General features: G+C 33.1%; 1 protein-coding gene across 6 annotated transcripts; it reads left to right on the forward strand.

Moving 5' to 3' along the window:
- Positions 1-487: 487 nt before the first annotated feature.
- Positions 488-14,911, forward strand: LOC100648364. 6 transcript variants are annotated; one of them, XR_007224822.1, is made up of 4 exons: positions 488-680; positions 1,496-1,730; positions 5,104-5,487; positions 5,787-6,668. XR_007224822.1 is itself a non-coding variant. In XM_020864039.2 (4 exons), the coding sequence occupies exons 3-4, from the start codon at positions 10,741-10,743 to the stop codon at positions 13,607-13,609; spliced, it is 2,658 nt and encodes an 885-aa protein (XP_020719698.1). In that variant the 5' UTR covers positions 499-671; positions 1,496-1,730; positions 10,720-10,740; the 3' UTR covers positions 13,610-14,911. The 6 variants fall into 6 exon arrangements, 2 of the variants coding, with proteins under 2 accessions (XP_020719698.1, XP_020719697.1); XR_007224823.1 differs by lacking the exon at positions 5,787-6,668 and having other exon boundaries at positions 496-680; positions 5,104-5,234; positions 5,321-5,761; XM_020864039.2 differs by lacking the exons at positions 5,104-5,487; positions 5,787-6,668 and adding exons at positions 10,720-10,883; positions 11,095-14,911 and having other exon boundaries at positions 499-671.
- The last annotated feature ends 5,739 nt before the right edge of the window (positions 14,912-20,650 follow it).

The raw sequence follows: 20,650 nt of genomic DNA on the forward strand, positions 1-20,650 counted from the left end.
ATTTTTCAATTAAATGTTTTTATCACAGTTTTTATCCTACATTTCATTTTAACAGTATCAATTTTTTTATAATCATAGAAAGATACTATATATTACCAGAGAGGAAATTTTTATTCTGGTACTATTAACTGACACGAAATATAATATAATTGCACCTAATTATTTAGTATATAAGTGTAATAAATATAATAACATGGAAGTTCTTTTTAAAGTCACTGTATATTTATCGCTAGACCAGAAACTGCCAGCCAGTAGTTTGAAAGTTACGTGAACAGTAATGTTTACCTTTGTTGACTTAATTCATTGAACAAAGTATATTTTTATTAAGTGAATATCAAAAGTAAGACTATAATTATTAAACTTTTTAATTTATCTAAACTAGATCATTTATTTATAATTGTAGAATTTTTTCTACTCTGAAAATATAAAAAGGTATGACATTGAAATATACCGAAGTTCAAATTTAGTTGTGTAATGTTAGTACTACTGAGTACAAATATATCTACGGGGCTTTCACGAGCGATCGCACGGAGAAGGACGGTCATTACAGAATTGGCTGTAGACAGGAAAGTTCGGCGTTGACTGGAGAAGAAAATTCCCTTGTTGTGTTTGAATTTGTTTACGGCGTCTATAATCAGCATTCTCCTTATGAAATTTGCCGTTTCTATACAGTAAGTTCGGTGAGTCAAATATCCTGGTGTGCTTCTCAAAATATTTCGATCAACATTCCCAAGTTGTGAAAATGGCGGATGGGTAACTAACAATGTGAAAAAATTCTCCTTCTTATCTTTGAAGTTCTGCGTTGTTTTCAAAGCTCATCGTGCATGTGTTTATTTAATTTTATACGCCTTTTTGTAATTTTTACCTATTATCGTTCAAAACTTTCTTTTGCTTTAGATTGTTTTTATCGTGCTTCGGAAAGTACAAGAAACGGAAGCTTATTATCGCTTTGTTATATCGAGTGCAATAACACTTACGTGAAACACTCAGTGACGATATATTAATTGAGGAATTGTTCGTACGATTTAGATACTTTTAAAAATTTCATTAAATCTTATTTATTTAATAAAATCAAACACATATAATAAATGTAATAAATATATTTAAAATGTACGAGATAAAGTATCTTCTAGTATTAGTACCGTATTAATTTTGTACAGTTTGATTCGATAAGGTTAGTATTTTTAACTTACGATAAAAGAAAATTAATTTAAACATCTATTTTTCTCCCTTTATACATATATGTAGATATTGTATTATATTAAAAATTATGTAATATTGAACTCTAGTAAGACAAACATGATATTATTTCAAACATGATAAAAGAAGAATTAGGAACTTCAAAGTTAAGAAACAACACATTCGATGTAATGGTTAAAATAATATTGTTGAAGATTAAATAAAATTAAAGTTTAATATTTATTTTATAGTTACAGTTACTGTTTGTTATAAGAGGTTTATAGGTACAGTATGGAAAAAATGATGTATGTTGCAGGATCTTAGGCAACTGAGTGTGTGTTAGGTGACAAGATCAGGTATCAACATCATCATGGACTTTAATACAATGACATGGTGCAATTGACTCCTTTCCCGCTTCTCCATTTTATTATCCTTCGCTGATGGACTATTTGCTGCACGGTCATCTTTGTTTTCATCGACTTCTTATCTTTCATCGTACATTTTAACTGAGGGTGAAGAAGGAAGAGATTTTTCAAGTATCTAAAGAGAAGGTAATGCTTCATACAGTAATGTAATAAAATCTAGCTCATAATTGTGGAGGGAAGTGTTGTGATTTTACTACAGGCTCATTTAGTTCTTCATTCTCTTGGAACATTCCAAGATGGTTGTTGAGAGTTAAGCACCATTTTGCATTTATAATTCACAAAGAAAATATATTTTCTTTTCATTATACGTTCATGCTATCTAATGAGAAATGGTAAGTAATTAATAAAATAGTAACATTGGGAACAATAAAATGACCAAAAGCAAACTATTGCATAGAAATGAAGAACATTTTACATATTTGCATGACTGCCTTTTTTATATGTTCTTCATTTTCTTAAAAGTATTGATCACCACATGCACCCTGATATTATAAACTTACCTTAATAAAATTTAAAAACTGATAATTTTTCTCGAGATATACATATCATTAATTTGAATGGTACTGAATTAAGTAGATGAATAAATTCAGTAAAGAGATTTAAAAAGATGATAAACTTGTTTTATAAATACTGTTTCTTATATAAATGTATATCTTTCTGTTAAAAACTAATATAGATAATTATAATCATGGTTCTGCTCGTGTTGCATAAAATTGAACTCAAAGTATATATTTGCCATCTAAAACATATACATTTTTTTGATAAACCTTTGTTTCATTATATGCACTTAAATACCTTGAAAAACATAAAAATGTAGCAAGTATGATTATTTGATTAATTTATTATACATAAAAGGTAGGTAAGTTTATTCATACAAAGTTATGCATAAATAAAATATCAATATATTTTGCAAAGTTCAAATTAAAGGCAAATTTTATATTCACAGAACTATTATTACTTATAACTAACATTCTGAAAATGTAGGAAATAAGAGATTTAATAGTTATTTATTTTTACCATATAAGCTAAGTTTTGTTATTTATTTATTATTGCTGCAAAATGAGTAGCAGGAAATGTTCAAATCCAGTTAAGACAAAATGGAAATCGCGTGAAAAGGGTATTTAGATATAGATCGTGACTTACATAGTATATTCCACTGAATACAATAAGCTAAGCGGAGCGCAAAAAAAGCCGGAGTGGGATATCTGCTGCATCCGCCTCTTCCCCTGATTCTTTGCTGTGAAGTGCATATCTCTTGCAAGGTCTTTGAAAGCTGGGAGTCATCGCCTTCTCATTGAAGTGCATTTCCGTTGCATGTTCTACGTGGACACGGTGGTCATCGAATTACTCTACAAAAAAGAATTTTCCTAACACTCTATTCTTCCTGTCGCATACATTACGCATTGCACCGGTTTACGAAGTGCAGTTTGTTTCCTTTGGTTTAAGGCACGTATCCATTGAACGAGAAGCGCATCAATAATGACGTAAATTTCAACTCGGCATCGTGACGTCGCTAAGTTCTAGAAACATAATTACGATATTAGTTTCTACGAATTTGTAATAAATTAAACATTACGTTAATCGTAAAACAATTGTAAAACAGATCTTATAAAAAAGAACCAATCTGATTACTCATTTCTAAACGTCAAACGCGTAAAACATACCTACATAACTACTTTAGAACTCAAAACAACGTTCTGGTACTCGCCAAACTTATTATTTATGGTGAGAGTTCTTTATATAACAAATTAAGAAGCAATTGTATTAATTAACTGTCACTATCATGATCGTTTCACTACGTCGCAAGAAGTGTTAATTCTGGTGCTGAGCGACGAGGAGAAACGCACGGATCGAACATATACATGGACGATGGCAATCAATTATTTACCTTCTGTCTACACTACAGTACACCGTATTACTGACGACGTACAATCAGATCGTGTATACAGCACGAGTGTTTCGCTACTGATCGCATCGCTGGGTCTTTTATACTTGTCGATATATACTTATAATAGTCATACTAATGCTTTCTTAACATGACCTCGTCTATTGAACGGATCGAAACTTTGGAATTTTTCATAGGATTCGAAACTTCTTTTATTTCACAAATATATAAGTATAATTGATCTAGAATATAATAAACTTAAAATTTAGATGAGTACTTAAATTTTCAATGAACATATTTTTAAGTTGAGAATGATGAGTATAAGGGAAGTTTCGAATCTTTCATATAAAAATCGATTTTTATATTTCGATTTTATAAGATTTTTCTTATAATACAGAAAGTGCAGAGAGGTAAACAACCGAGAGAGTAATCGTTATAGTGACGGCGACAGAGAGAGGGAGAGAAACACGTGTGTGCGACGTTTTGGTCGCTGTGAATGCTTATAAGTTGATGCAGCTACAGTTCAGGTTGATCGCATAAAAGCCTGATGAATGGAATCGAGTCTCGTTTGTTTCGTTGGATCCCTTTTTCTTATTTATATCGTATCTTTACGACCTCTCTTTTGTGCTCGAGCTGAACGTGCAGCCAGCCTTGAATTACGGCGATTTCGTACCGATACATCGACTTCTCCTGTTCCCTTCTCCTGCTTTCGCAAATCTTACTATGAAAAAAAAAGATGAAAATTTAGATAAGAAAACAAATTTATTACTATTTATATTTATAATTTAAAAATGAAGATGAACTTGCGGTTCAACACGGAAGTATAACTTGGGCAAGAAAAATATCAAATTTTAAACTTTATTTTTTATAATATTAGATCTGATACGGTCGAAGTACTGTATACTTACATCTTGTGCATAGATTTACGTTCAGGGATGTATCTAGTTCTTGTTTCGAGAATATAGAAACAGGCTTTTAAATGATAATGGTCCCTTCAAGGGAGCTACCCTTAACAGAATACAAAATTCACATGTACTTGTTTAAGAATAGCTGAACTCATTTCACTCAATTTAACTTTGAGTAGACCACTATTGCGTTATTCATTTTTTCGTTAATATTAACAATATGTGTTTGCGTTTAAATTTGCCACGCGATGATTCGCCAGAAGTGAAGTACATACACCAAACGCAACAAACTCATCGTACATTTTTCAGCGAATGCTCGAACATTTTATCTGAACTTGTGTTCAAAATTTGAGAAGCTTAACGTGTTAAAAGGTTTTTTGAACGGTTATCGAATCTCCAATATGTGCTCGAAGGAGCTGGTCCCTGGTCCTGACGGAAGCTCGACGTATCGCAGTTTCACGAAAAAGACAAAAAGAAACTAAAAACAGAGAAAGAAACGTTTGAAATGCGCGTTCGTGATTCCTTATGGATTTTCTTTCTCTCACGACATCATGGACGCGTCACTGCTGTTTGGATGGAACCTGAGGTGGATACTTGCCGATTTACCGTCATCGTTGTGTATTAATTTTTCCATTGATCTATGTCGACGACGAAGTTTCACGACAGCCAACGATCTTACTCGAACTACGATATATCGATTGTTGTTTAGGTTTGATCCTGATGGATGCTCGAGTGTCAGAATATTAACTTTCTAATATGGCGAAATTGTGTTATGACAAAATCTGAATTCTTTATCTCTGGGATCAAGAATTGTCATAGAAAATTGCATTGCTTGTATTGGTATGAATTCAAAATTACCTTATAATAAGCAAGTACAATTAAGTTCCATTAAATCTAATATAACTGAAAACGTGATTAAATTTAAGGCACTCAAGGTAGATGGTTTGAGAGAACGACTTAATTCTGATAAAATCTGCTGCGGAGTTAAGAACCCGATTTACGTGGAATTTCATCTCCAGACTGCTGACTTGATAACGCAGTTTTGAGGATTCGCTAGACTTTCCTATTTGCAACTGGCGCTCTGGAATTCTAGGTATTTTTGTCCTTATGCAAGTGAAATATTCTAAAAATGAAGTCGACGGACTGTATAGGTCTCCATAGATAATTCCACTCTCCTGGGAACCTTGTATCCCATCATTAGAACGTTACTTTATAATATCATAAACTTACTGAATTTTACAACATACCTTTTTAAAACGTATACTTTGAACTAATCGCGAGTAAAAACGTGAAATGCGATACCGATGTAGTCTTAAGGATTGCATTTAGAAGGTATTCACGCTGCATTATCAAAGTTTGAATCTACCGAGGATTCTTGTTCTCTATTTTTAGAACGCTGTCTGATGGATTCCTGAAACGGAAAGCTGCTTTGAATTTGAGGTGACTTCGACATTATAAGTAATAAAATCGATAATTTTTGTTTATAGTTCGGCTATAAATTTATGTTAAATATTCATAGTTAAGCATTCCCCTCTTCTTTTCTCTTTTCTTTTCTTTTTCCTTCTCTAACAAAAAAATCATGGTCTCGTAGTTACTTATTATCTGTCAATTTTTTTTTCAATATTTTCACTCCTACTGACACACGCCTTACGTCCTTTCAATTGTTCTAATAATATTGCTGCTGGCAATTGTTGAGTTTTTGTTTCGTTACTGTTGTGTTTTCATGCTTAGAAAAAGAACATTTTATCGCAGATGTGTTGTTACTCCTCGCTACTTGACTACTGATTTACCCAAATAATTCTTGATAGTAAAGCTTCTCGATTAAAAAGAGTACTGCTTGTTAAAAAGGGAAATAACATTTCAATAATAGCGGAAATGTTAAACTGTTGTTTACAAATCTCGATTTATATTTAAACACATGGTAGATAGTGGTCACCTAATAACGATAATAATTGTTTCATCGTGGGAGAAGGGTGATTTACGTCTGGTAAATATGAGAGGCCAAACTTCAGGACTGCTACTTTCAAGTCGTGCAGACTATAATCATTTAAGAAGAGGTGAATAATAAGAAACGTCATGTCTCATGTGAGCTCTATTACAGATGAACGATCCTACTCTTAATTTCTAACGGATTGTTATATATTGTTTTACAAATTCTATTTCATTTCATTTATGCTTGCAAATAAGATCTCTAATTAATATTTCTTTGTAAATATCTCTATGCATATCTAATATTCCATTATCTCTATTTTAATTAACTTATTCACATTAAAGCTGATTAACTATTTCTACGCTTGTTGTAATAGTAGTAATACTAAAATAATTGGATCTTTTTGAATAATTACTTTTGAGTAATTTTGAATACTTTAATTAATTTTTCTTTAATACTTAATTTAATACTTTTACTTTTATACTTAATTTAATACTTAATACTTTAATTAATTTTGAATAATTTTGTATAATATTTTGCAATAGTATACGAGTCGATGATCGTTTATTTATCGCTCAACGTTTACGGATTTATGATCGTTACATGAGTTATGGGAAAGTCAGTGGACGTGGAGTTAAAACAATAAATGCTTCCGGTACACGTGCGTGGAATTTGCTCTATTCTCCTATGGAACGTCCGGGGTTATATTGCTTCATAAACAACGATCGGCTGGTGAAAAAAAGCGCACGATAGAAAATAGAAATAATTCTGTTACTCCATCGGTGATCGACGTAATCATTGCGCGAAAAAAAACACTGTTTGAATTTATTCTCTGTCTTTGGCAGTTCCGTCTTTTTGTATAAACTTCAAAAATAGACTAATATTCATCTCTTTTCCTCTTTCGTTGGATTATTAACTGAAAAATAATTTAATTATTTTACTAATCGTAATTTCACGAAATAGTTTGTACTTATATCGAGTCATGGAATTAGTTTAGACAGTAATTCAATTGAAGAGTAGGAAAAGCAGGAAGACTTTCGAAATCTAACAATTAGGATATCATGAGTTATTTTCCACTACCTCATTATTTTTAATAAAAATAGTGAACATGTAATTTATTCTCTATATGTATACACTTATTCCATACTATTTATTCTTTCTTATTTCACTAAATAGTTATCACTGCTTTGCAACACTGGAAATCAAAGAATAACCATCTTTTTTAAAATTCATTAAAAGAGAGAGAAAACTGGTTAGATAAAATAATGAATATTCTTTTTAATCCAGTTGTATAAAAAGTGAAAACATCACACTATCAATATCTTAGAAAGCTGAAGTATAGAAAAAAAACTTTCAAAACGATGATATGAAATCGATAAGAAACTGAAAACAATTTTCCGATTATTTTTTATGGAAAATGAGAGGTTTTAAGCAGGTCTGATCGCCTTCGAACAGCAACGACGTTATAAAGCTGTCCCTTACACGGTGTAGGGCAGCGAGAATCCAGAAAGGTCAGAATTGATATTTCAGAATCTTTTATTCATTCGACACAGACTCGTTGGCTGGTTATTATTCATGGTTTTAATCGATTCGTGGAGAAAGACCCTCAGGACTTGTACTGCATTAGTCGTGATAGCTCGATAACAAAGCATTACAATAGTACTCATATACCTCTTAATCTGTCAACTGAAAAGGAAAAGATATTTTGGAGATAGTACATACTTTATAGTTTTTATCTTAAACTCTATAATTTCTTCTTAATCATATAATTTCTAAATTTTATATCTATCTTAAATTTTGTATATAAATTATTCTTTGCTTTTTAAAATACATTTAATATACATGAAGTATCTTATATTATACCTATACGTAATAGCATTCTATATTCATACGATTTTGATCGAGTTTTTGAGCTCGTATTTTCTCAGGTTCTTATCAATCTACTTATTTTGACAGTCGAATATGTAAACTCCGATGTTTAATCAGTTTTGCAACTTGGTTATATCGTGGAAGCTATTACACTACGCTACAATAATACAATTCGACAACCATTAAATCTGAAATATTCGAAAGCCTGCCAGATTTACGAAACCTTTTAAAACCCATATGCGATACATATAGTAGCTTTCATAATATAGGGAAAGAGTACGTTTATCAGTGTAAACCCACTGGTATTCAATCATTTCATTTACCAATAGAAAACCTAAAAACATTAATTGTTACTTTAACAAATTAGAAAACAAAAATTGTAATTTGCATATGGATGTTATTTTATTCTTTATAGAAAATTAAACATTTCTTCATGCAGCTCTGGTCGAGGATTCAGGACCCGATTCAATTTCATTGTTCTGACACGCGTGACATAATTGCTTTGCCTTCTAACTGTTCTATGACTTCAAAATCTGATCAGCAGTGTTCACCGAGTAACCACTCTGATATTAATATCCAATAACATACAGAAACATACATATACAATATAAAGTCTACATCTTCAATAGGAATCGATTCGGGGCATGTATTCGTGCTGACAGAAGCTCTCGTTTCTTATTTTTTCCGGCTTTCTGACTGGGTTTCGGTTTTCCTATTCGACTTCTCGGATGTGTAAACTTCGATGCCTGGCCAATTTTACGATTTCGTAACGTATCGTAGAGGGTACTGTACCTGGAATAATCTTACGATCGAGGTCGTGTGCAATTACAACTTCGTGTTGGTGTTAGAAGACTCTCGGTTTCCGGAATGAATTACTTGAAACTGGGACGGCAAACACGCGAGACACGTAAGCCCTAAAAATAAGAGGTGCGATAAAACCTACGACATGAGTGTGCAGTTGATGGAATTTGAATAATGAGATCGTAAATCAGGCAATTAAAACATACTCATTGATGTAATCGCACACAGAGCCTTACGTATCATATAGTCATAAAAGTCACAAAGACCATTTGCAAATTGGTACTTAAAATGTCACGAATTCGCTCGCTAATTAATAGATTGAAATTAAACACGTTTCTGGAAGCTGCTTGTTAGATTGCACATATATATAACTTTTTAAACATATCGCTACGAAAAGAATTGCTCAGGACTTCTCCAAATACATATGTAAACTTTAATGTACATTTAAGTTAATCTTAATTGCCTTTTCGGTAGCACCGAAATGAAATGATGATTCCTGTATAACTGAAATTTTGTTTACTTATGAGCGAGAAAATAATCGTCGATGAGAATTTAACATGCCTAAAGAAACAAAATTGGCATTTAGTATAAAGCCATAAAATTCAAACACGTTGGCAAGCAGCTACGATAAAAATTAAAAAGTATAACGATTAAAATTAATATTTATTATCAGTCTATAATTGATCCGTATCCTAAAATGGTTTTCGTTGCAAAACATATTATTACAGGAATGAAGAGTTCTTAAACCGATAGTGGATGATTAATTAAGTTTCCTAACTATTTCCCTAATTCCGCCAGGAACAATTGAAACTCGTTAGGAATCGAATTTGTTTCGCCAGATTGGTATAATCAAGAACAAGGTTGACATCTAGAAACGTAAATACTTAGGATTCTTTGGTAGTTGAACAATAAGATGGAATAGATACGATCGATATAAGCGTCGAGGCTCATGTGCTGCTTGAAAGCTTACGAGATTGATGTTCCTGTCCCCTCATACCTCGAGCAAATAGCGTTTCCCATGTCTGTTATGTCTCTTGGAATCCTTGGAAATAAAATTGGCCATCTCCGCGCGCCTTAACCGAATGGGGAACCGACATTGTTAGTTTCTCAAGTTTGGTGATTAATGTCTCGTATCTAAATCGAATCACCAAAATTTTCTAGATAGAAATTGTGACGTATTTTACTTCCGCTGTCTCTCTAAAATCGAGAAATTTTTAATTCCCAATGTAAACATTAATAAAATAATATTAACGGTCAAGGAGAATTAATTTCGCGTATTTGAATGGAATTATGAGATTTTCAGATCTTAAATTATTAATATTATGTTTCATATGTTATTTTCCATACGGATAAATTTGGCATTTCTAAATATTAATAAAAAGCAGGAGATAGGACAATTAAGAATTAAAGAATTAATATTTTCAAATTTTCGTATCGATAAATTTTTAATTCAATATCGTCAACATCGAAACAATGAAATTGAATAATTAAGAACTATTATAAACGTAGAAATACAGTATTATATCTCGAAGATAATACCACAAGTATTGTACCAACAAATGAACATAAATTTCTACATGTACATAATGGTAATGACAATAAAAAAAATATGGGGAATAAAATATTGTAATGCTTCCATACTTCCATTCTCCAACCTTCTAATTTCAAGTGTTCTGTCTATGATTTTCATTTAATTTTAATTTCGGGTTTTTGATTTGGTTACAGATTCCCGAAAAATATTCGAAAATGAGTGTCATAATTAGACTACAAAACTTGGCATGGTCCGCCAACGCTCTGGATATTCGCCAATTCTTCAGAGGCTTGAGCATACCGGAAGGAGGGGTGCACATCGTTGGTGGTGAGCTGGGAGACGCTTTTATTGCTTTCAGGTAAAGAAACAAATGTCTATTAATATTAATCTATCCAGACAAAAAGATAATAGACGCGTTAAATTAACTATACATCACAAAAAGAACCATTTACCGTTTAAAGTTATTTTTAAAAAAATAATAAGAGGATATTTCTCGTTTATACAAATTCAAAAATATGTTCTTCAAAATACATTCGCTTCATACGAATTAAATGCGATGTAACTTGCAGCACTGACGAAGATGCTCGACAGGCGATGATGCATGATGGCGGTAAGATCAAAGAAATGAAGATAAAGCTGCTGCTCAGCTCGCGGACAGAGATGCAAAAAGTGATCGAGGCAGCCCGACAACAGACACTGAGTCTGCAGTCCTTCATGCAAACAGCACCAGTCGCTGTCGCACAGGTTGTTCAGAAGCCAGGGTCTCCTGGTGAACGAAGAGAAAAAGAAAAGGACAATGATAGCGAATCCAGCAAGGATCGCAAGGACAGGCGAGATAGGTCGCGATCTAGGGACAGATCTCGGTCCCGTGATCGTGATAGGGATAGAGACAGACGAGACAGAGATAGAGGACGGGATCGTAGACGTCGTGACAGAAGCAGATCGCGAGATAGAGAAAGAGACAGAAGAGATAGGCGTCGTCGTCGTGATAGATCCAGATCTAGAGATCGTACGCGATCTAGGGACAGAGATACTAAGCGTAATTCCACCGGAGAACGTCGGAAGGATGCCAATGATGATGATAATAATGATGTAGTCTGCGTAGGACAGTTTCATAAAGATAAGCCCGTGGCTGGTGCGAAGAAACCATTGGAAAATGGTATTTGGGAGGTTCCACCGCAGCCACAAATACAGGCAGCCATGTTGGCGCCTGGAATCTTGGGTGCAGGAGTAGCAGCATTGTCACAAGATGGAGAACAACGTTCTATGACATTTGGTAATTCTGTAATCGGACAACCATCGATGCTACCGCAAGGCCAGTTTCCTATAAATGGAATAAATGGTGTTGGAAGTTTGATGCAGTCGCATATGCAAAGTCTTAGTCACACTGTTGGTATGGGTCCATTGTCTCAGAACGTAGGTGGATCAAGCCTACCTAGCTTAAGTGCAGGAGTGAGTGCATTGAATAGATCTAAGGAGCCTTGGAACCAAAATGATCAAGGCCGAATGGATTCAATTAGATTTCCTGGCAGATCAGGCCAGTTTGGAACTGATATGTATGGTTCGAATGGTTCTCTAAACTACAGGCCAGGAATTAGACCAAACAATCCTTTCCTCAGCAAAGTACAAGAATTGGAAGGACGCCGAAATCCACATGCTTTTCAGTCAAACAGTTCTCAATTTAATTTTGACAATGATAGACAAGGAAACCGTAGCTCGACAAATAGCTCCAGGTTCTCCAATGAAAATAAGAGCGGTGGAGGTGGACATTGTGTAGAGGTTCGTAACATGCCATTAAGTGCCACATACAATGATGTTCGTCATGCCTTTCAGGGCATTTATATCAGGAAAGACGGATTGAAGTTGATCAACGATAACCACGGGAACCGCGTTGGCATCGCTTATGTTAAGTTCAGTAAGGCTGAGGGTAAGGAGCTTGCTTTAGGCACGACTAGATTCGTCAGAGGATCAGAAGTGGAGGTATTACATCTTGATGAAAGCATCTTCGACAAAGCGGTAGACTCTTACTCCCCTGAAAAAGAAAGAGACCGTGGAGAAGATGGAATAGAAGATGTTAGATCCTCTGCTTGTATTTTATTAACCGACCTACCGTCCTTCACTAAAGAGATGGATATAGCCAAATTGTTCCATGACTGGAAAATCAATGACCTGTTCATCACTAGTACCAAGGAGTCCGGAAGTGTTCAATGTATGGCCTACGTGCAATTCGCCAGAATAGAGGACGCGAAGGCGTCGGTGAATACGTCCTTGAAAATTGGCAATAAACCCGTGACCGCGACCGCGATCACCGAGGATAAGTTTGCTCAAGCGAAGCGCGACCACGAGCAAAACAGTATGAACCAAACCGCCAGCTCGGATTGTATTATCATGCGAGGTCTCCCGTTCCAGACAATCGACCGTGACATTCTAGACTTCTTCTCTGACATCGGTATCGTACCCCATCGAATACACATGTTACTCAATCAAAATGGAAAACCTGCTGGTGAATGTTTCTGTGAGTTCGATACAGCAGACGAAGCTCTCAGAGCCACTGCAAAGAATGGTTTGCCTTTCGGGAAAAATGTACCAACCATAGAGCTGGTTCCACGAGCTAAGATGTTAGAAACCTTAGGAATGGTGGATCCACAGATCATGGAGACGCAACAGCAACACTTTCCACCGTTACAAGAGCAACGACCGCGGTTCTCTGGACCTATGAATCATCTACCTCGTTTTGGTAACTCTGGATTTGGACCTAGATGTCCCCCTGGCTTAATGGGTATACCTAGACACATGTTAGGCCGACATCTAGGCTCCATGGATTACGTTGAGGGCTTTGGCAAACCTGGCTGTGTATTATCCTTGGAGAATGTTCCTTTTAAAGCTGATATTAACGAGATTATTGAGTTCTTTGGTGACTTTGATGTAAAAAGGGAGAATGTTATACGTCGGTATAATGAGAGAGGTATGCCTACAGGCGATGCTAGGGTAGCATTCGCGTCACCTAGTGAAGCACAGAGAGCTCTAAGAGAGTTGAAACATTGTAAGATGAGAGATCGTACGATATACATGAAGCTAGCGTGAACAGGTCTTATCGAATGTTTCCAGGTTATGTACAGAGTCTCCGGAAAAGTCCAAAGGAATCCAGGAGAGATTGATCATAAATTGAGCGTGCAGAAATGTAAAGATAAACAGTATAAAAGATGAGCGATAGATGAACTGATTATATTTGTCAGTTACTAGATTTTTATGGGAACAATAAAGATATGTTAAAAACGATCAGAGGAGAGAACATGTTTCGAAAAGACAACAGTTCTTCGTGGATGATGTATGATATTCGTTTAAAAAGAGCTGAAGATATTTTTCATTCTTTCTCTATGATCTTCTTTCATTCGTTCTGAAATTTTTATGTATGAAAGACTGCACCGGTTTAGGAACATAAATTTGAATCATTCTTATTTCTTATCTCACTTCAGTGGTCGTTCTTTATGTCATTGACATAATTCTAAAGAATGTTAATCTTTAGCGAAAATATAGTTTAATTCTGATTGAACAGAATGATGCGAAGATTTGTAGTTTACAAAACCTCAGCAATTAGCAATAGCATAGACAATTTTCATTCTCGATTGTTTTACGAGAAGATATTCTTTCCTTTTTGTTATTACGATTTAAGTTAATTTGTAACGTATTGACTGTTTAGTTTCTTTCTTATTATATGAAAATCGGAATAAGATCATCTCGTAACATTTCGAAGAGACGTTGTTGTATTCCTATATCCACTAAGACTTAAGGAATGTAAATATAATATAAGCTATCATTGATTTTAAAATTGTCAAATTATGCTCTAACATTTTTCTTAGCACGTAATATTATCGCCCTGTATACATATTTTCGTTTGTCTGATTATTATAGGTTTCCCTAAACAAAGCGCAATAAAGAGTACAATAAAAGACATTCATGCATGTATAGAGCAAACAGAATTTTCATCGTTATCGCGAACTTCTCGATGGTATTAAAATAAGCGCATTACATAAAAATACAAAAAAAAAAGTACAAAATTCGAATACCAAGAAGTCTTGCGTAAAAATGGACATAAAAGTTGTCTTTGAATAAAAACATTCATTAAGAAACATCATATTTTCTACAGCCAATTGTGTATGTATATTTACATGTGTATACTGCGTTAAATCAATTTGTATATAGATTATACATAAACATACATTAATACATCATAAATAAATTCATCACAATTCACATTGATGTAAAATAATATTTATACGGCGAATTTATTGACAAGATGTAGGTGTACTTAAATTGTTCAGTTTGCTCTATGTTTTTGTTCGACGTAAGCACTTTAAGACTTCAATAAATTTATATTTACAGCGACATAACGGAGTTAATTTTATATCAATCTCCTTTAACCTTTCTTTTATTTGCTAAGTATAAGCGAACAAATTTGTAGGATCTTAAGAAGCATCAAAATTATGAAACTCGATTGCAGTTGCATATTTCAAATATATGGACCATCTTGTTTAAGAGTTAGTAGCATCTTGTGATTGTAGATTACAGAGTCGTACAAACCATGTAAAGCTCGCTCTAAAATGGTGAAATTAAGATCTGAAATTATCAGAAAAAAATGTAAAATCAATTCAGAGTTATATTAACTTGAAACTAAGGGTTGCAAACTGACAGTAAGTTAATCCAAACTCATAGGCATCATCTAGATTTATTTGAAAAGAGCACTTCGACGCTGCGAATCTTTAATTTTCAGTTTCTTGACACTAACTTTGAAATTTTAGAAACCTCAAACTTGCTGATTTAATTGGAGAACCCATATTAATTCTCAGTTTCTTTTACAACTTTGAATTTATTCCACATGACTCCTATGAGACTATAGTGCTTAACCTTCACGCGAATAACGTCATAATCATCTGTAATCTCTATCACTTTTTTGTTACATACTCTCGCTATTACTATATTTTCTTTATATTCTCGTAATACTCGCTATTATAAATCGTTATTACTAATCGTTATTAATTTCATCCTACCATACTTAACATGATTTAATTATTTATATTATATTTCATGGTATACTTTACGAATGCATTAATAGTAGCTTTGTAAATATCCACCTTAAAAATGTAAAATCTATTATTTAATTGAGTAATTTTATTATCATCCATCTTTCACACAACTAATGCAATTGGGTTTTTAGCCATTCTATGCAAAAACTTTCACAATCTCGTCATTAGTGAAAATAAATGTGGTATAACGAGTAAATGGGTGTCGAACTGCTCTTATCAAGCATCAGATTATCGATTTTTAATTGAAAGGGCTGGATAGGATCCCACGTGATTATTTGTGCTAAATGTGCTGTGGCAGATCAGTGCTGCCTAAATATTGAATCACAAGCTATTTCTGTGACTTCTCCCCGTCTAGGCTCGTAACCTAAAGTACATACAAACGTGTTTGCGTGCGTTCAGCTCTAGAAGGTTCATCTGCAATGTATGCTATGCATGCGTAGGACACAAAGTTATTCGTGCACTCAGAAAACGTGACAATGTCACTAACGAGTCGCATAATGTTTGATAACAACTATTGTTGACTAAGCTTCCTTTCTTGATCAATCTCTTCTATTTTATTTCTCCAATAGTTACATTAGAGGATAGTGGCAAATATATTTGGTTTCTAAATTCACTCTTTCTTTCCTTCTAAAAATAAATTTCTGGAAGATAAAATAATATAATTTATTTTACTAATTGATCTTAATTTTGAAATGTTTTTTCACATATATACCTGCTACAGTAGTGTGACGTTATAACTAGACTATGAATGTTAATGTATTTTCGGGAAATTTAAATATCCAAGAATACGTAAAATACATATAATGAAGATACAGAGAATATACACAGTAGAAGTTGAAATACATATCTATATATATATGTACATATATATTTAGTTTTAATTTCCTTAGTTGTATTCATCAAAATACGAACTAGCATAAACATCTACAGGCTAATCATAACAATTACTACAAATTTTTTATTTCAAGAGTTCATAAAGATTTTTCATATTATCTTTCCATACATTATCGATGAGGAGGTTTATCAAAGTATATGTATTTGTTACATATTTTCATAGTATGTTGAACATTAATTCCTCATGTGTTTAATTATAGCCATCGTTTCGTTTCTAAATACATGTATTCTAGCAAGATTATTTCCGTGAATAATACTTCTTTGAATAACATTTATCGGTCGAGTTAGTCGGAATTAAGCATGCTTCAGGATTTTTATCACGTGCACGCTATTGGCTCGTCCTGCAAGAGGTGCGTACGATCTAAAGTACTTAGTTTTACATAACGATGATGCGACGATTCGATGTCAATCACGATCACGATTTTATGGTGTGGCATGACGGTGTTATATCAGTCGCTTGCAAAGGTCACAAAGGCATTAGGTAAAAAATCTCGAAGTACATTTTTAAATCTTTACCAATAATGATAGGTTTACAAGTATAAATATTGTAATTTTATTATAGCATATTTGTAATTTATTTTCTTTTATAATTAGCTACTAATAAAAACAAGTGAGATTTGTTACAACTATTAAAAAATTTATGATATCGACATACTTTTGCAATAGGTAAAATACACACAGGCCATACGTATATGCCAGATATATCTGAAATACCTACTATAATGCAGAAACAAATTTCATTTTCTTACATTAACATTTAATCCGTTTGAAAGAACTTACTCATTCTTTCGTTTGAACTATGTTATTGTTTTTGCCTTAAACTTTTGTTTTAAACTCTATTGTAATTTGTTCAAATTAAATTTTTATTGCAAATATCTCAATCCATGTTTTAAAAATACCAAAGTGGCGCTTATGCGCATAATTTCAAGCCACGCAGAGAATGAACTGGATATTTATGAGCGTATTCAAAAAGGAATGCAACAGAGTCTGGCTTGAACCTTCGCCATTTATCGAGGCATTTATTGAACCGTTAATGATGGTTTATGGGGTGCGTTTCACGGTAAAGAAGAAATTTCTGTTTCATTTGCCTCTGCCGGTATGAATTTATGCACATTGTTAAATGATATATTTATGTAATGTGCTTCAGAATAGTAGGGCAACTTTACCGAGAATATCATTTGCTGATTCAATCGCGCGTGAAATATTCAGTTGTCATTGTTACATTGGATGCGATTTTTATCTCTTTTTATTAGTAAAAAGATGTGTGTAAACATTCAAATTACTTTTTACAAGTCCGTTTATCTAATGATTATTAATTTTGAATAAGTTTATTTCATTATTTGATATACTGTTTTACATATTATCATTACACAGGATACGACTTTTAATGTGTAAATATTTCAATTACCTTATAGATTACTATGAATGATTATTAATTTCAGTTTATTTTATTTCGCTATTTGTTATACTCATTTACATATATTATCTAATATTAACGCATTTTAAATATTGGTGAAAATAGTTGTAATCCTTAACCATGGTATTTTATTTAGAATTTACTGAAAGTTCCAGTCTTTTCACAAACACGTATTAAAGATGTATTTTTTAAACTTGATGTTTCTAATCTTACACTTATTTTCTCTATTTCTAGATTGTTCAGTTAACATACAGATATGTATTGCTACTTACGTGACTGAGCATATAAGAACCAGCTTTCAAGAGGGAAAGATAGATATTAGATTTAAATAAAGTCCTTAGCAACTTAGACAAACGATCATCTTAATAATAGGACTGACATATACATACTTATGTATGTATATATATACAAGACCGCGAAGAAATCGACGAATTAACCTCATTCTTCAATGACCCACCGAAGAATTTTTTCTTGTTTTCTTGATACTGGATGATAATATCAATCTACATTGTCGAACGTCCTAATTCACTATGAGTACCATTATAATTACATGATCGACAGAGGAAGTGAACCATTAACCTTGTTCGATTTGCTGTGTCTACAGGAAGCCTAAATTTAACGTTTCCGAATTCGTATTGTTCCACACGTGAATTACAACGACTACACTAACATCATCCTACTTTTGAATTGATGTATCATTGTTGTCACGATCACGGATTAACTTGTACTGTTAGAAATCGCTCGAGTGTCTCACAATAGAATGTAAACTTTGATTCATTATAATAATGGTAGAGCCCCTTAGTGACAAGAAACGTACATCCGAAGTACTATATTTATTTACTTATAAGATTTATTCATTTGTTATCTTTTGTATTAACCCTTCCGTCAGTATTATTTAAATTCTTATAAAAAAGTAGAATTTTAAATACAAATATGTATACAGTAACGAACATATAAATAGGAACAAATTTATATTAAAATTTTCAGCGTAATTTAGTTAGTAATTTTAGTTAGTACGTAATTATTTATTTAGTAATTATTGAATTTACTAATAAATATTTTCCTATTAGATATAACAAGTTCTCCACTGTATGTTCATTAAACGTAAATGGGAGTGGTGCAGTGAAGTAACATTTGAGTCAAACTTCAATTTAATTTCAATTTTAATCAAATCTTTTATTTTCTACGTTCATCAGAAAGGTGGATTATGCATTTTCATATTACCCATACATTTTAATTAGTGGGAAAAACAATTCTCGCCGTCTACGAAAGAGTTAACCAGATGGTGTTCTTTTTTTATTCTGCGCAGCGTGATACTCGTTATCGAAGGAGAAAAAGCAAATGTAATCTCGTAATAAATGCCTGGCCCACTGTGTTCGATAACTAAAGTCGTTCTTTGTGACTGCTTGAAGATGCTGAAATAGAGACTGCAAACAAAGAACGGAAGTCTCACAGCCGTGACGGATGAATCCGTTCTGCCGCCTAAAAACAGGCTTTTAATACCGAGACGGAAACTTTTTAGCTTTTTTTAACGTGTTTATTTCCTTTCGTACGAGGATAAGTGAATCTGTTACCCCGCTCGAATGAACGTCATTATTAAAAAGAGATTTTAACCTTTTGCTTTTTTTCTGATGTAGTTCCTCTAGGACATATATTTCCTTAAATTATGTTATGTTATTCTGTAATTTATACATCAGAATAAATTAATCAGATTTAATTAGGTGTGTTATCATAATATATTAGTAGAAAATTAACTTCTGTTATAATGTCAATTCTATTTTATTACAGAATTAATAGAAGTCATATATCAGGTGTCCCCTTATTTATAATAAAAATGGGGTCATGGGGAGATTCTGTGGCTCAAAATAAGACGAAACTCAAGATTAAGAAAATTGCGTTACAGGCTTCATTTTTGAAAAAGTCGAATTTGAACATTTTTTTATTGTAAGTCTTACAATAATTCTCATACGAAAAATTGAGAATTTATAATACAATGATTATTATTCTTACAGAATTGTCCTACTTTCGCAGCTACTTTCGGATCTTTATAAAACAGTCTGATCAGACAGAAACACAGATGCGATCATGCCCAAGAATATTTCCACAAATTATACCGCTTGAGATTATTAGTGAAGGAAACACAATCGTATGTTATTAAGGCCATCTGATCAAACACAATCTACGATTAATTACGAAAATATTGATCGATTAAACATTAAACAAGTAAAAGAGCGCTGGTTTCGGTCGAATCAACATGATTTATCAAAATCGCCGCGATTGCTATTTGCATTGGAACTATTGTCGTGCACATTACGCAAGAACGTATTTGCACCACATAAACGGGAAATCGATTTGTATTTTACCTTTCACGCCAGCTCGCTTCGCCGAAAGAATTCGTTCAATTTCTCGTTGCAACACTATTGTGTGACGAATCATCGTTTGCACGACTCTTTCGAGATTATGCATACGTTTCGCTCGAGTAAACCAATGACTCGTTCGTCCACGAATCTTCTCTCCTTGTTGCGCTGGATACAGTTATGCTTGCAAAGCGAATGCCGAGAATAAGACGAATCATGCAATGACACAAAATTTGCGTATTTTTTTGTTTGGATTCTTAAGGTGAAAAAATCCTCTATTATATCAATGGATGAATTTTTTAAGCACTAAGTTAATTTAATACATATATGTGTAATTGGTATCTTTGTTTCATGTACTTTATAATTTTTACTA

This window comes from Bombus terrestris, chromosome 7, assembly GCF_910591885.1.
Source record: "Bombus terrestris chromosome 7, iyBomTerr1.2, whole genome shotgun sequence".
NCBI classification, from domain to species: domain Eukaryota; kingdom Metazoa; phylum Arthropoda; class Insecta; order Hymenoptera; family Apidae; genus Bombus; species Bombus terrestris.

Coding starts and splice junctions, on each gene's coding strand:
- LOC100648364 (XM_020864039.2), top strand. CDS start 10,741: ATGAGTGTCATAATTAGACTACAAAACTTGGCATGGTCCGCCAACGCT. Junction 10,884..11,094: donor GACGCTTTTATTGCTTTCAG/GTAAAGAAACAA, acceptor TGTAACTTGCAG/CACTGACGAAGATGCTCGAC.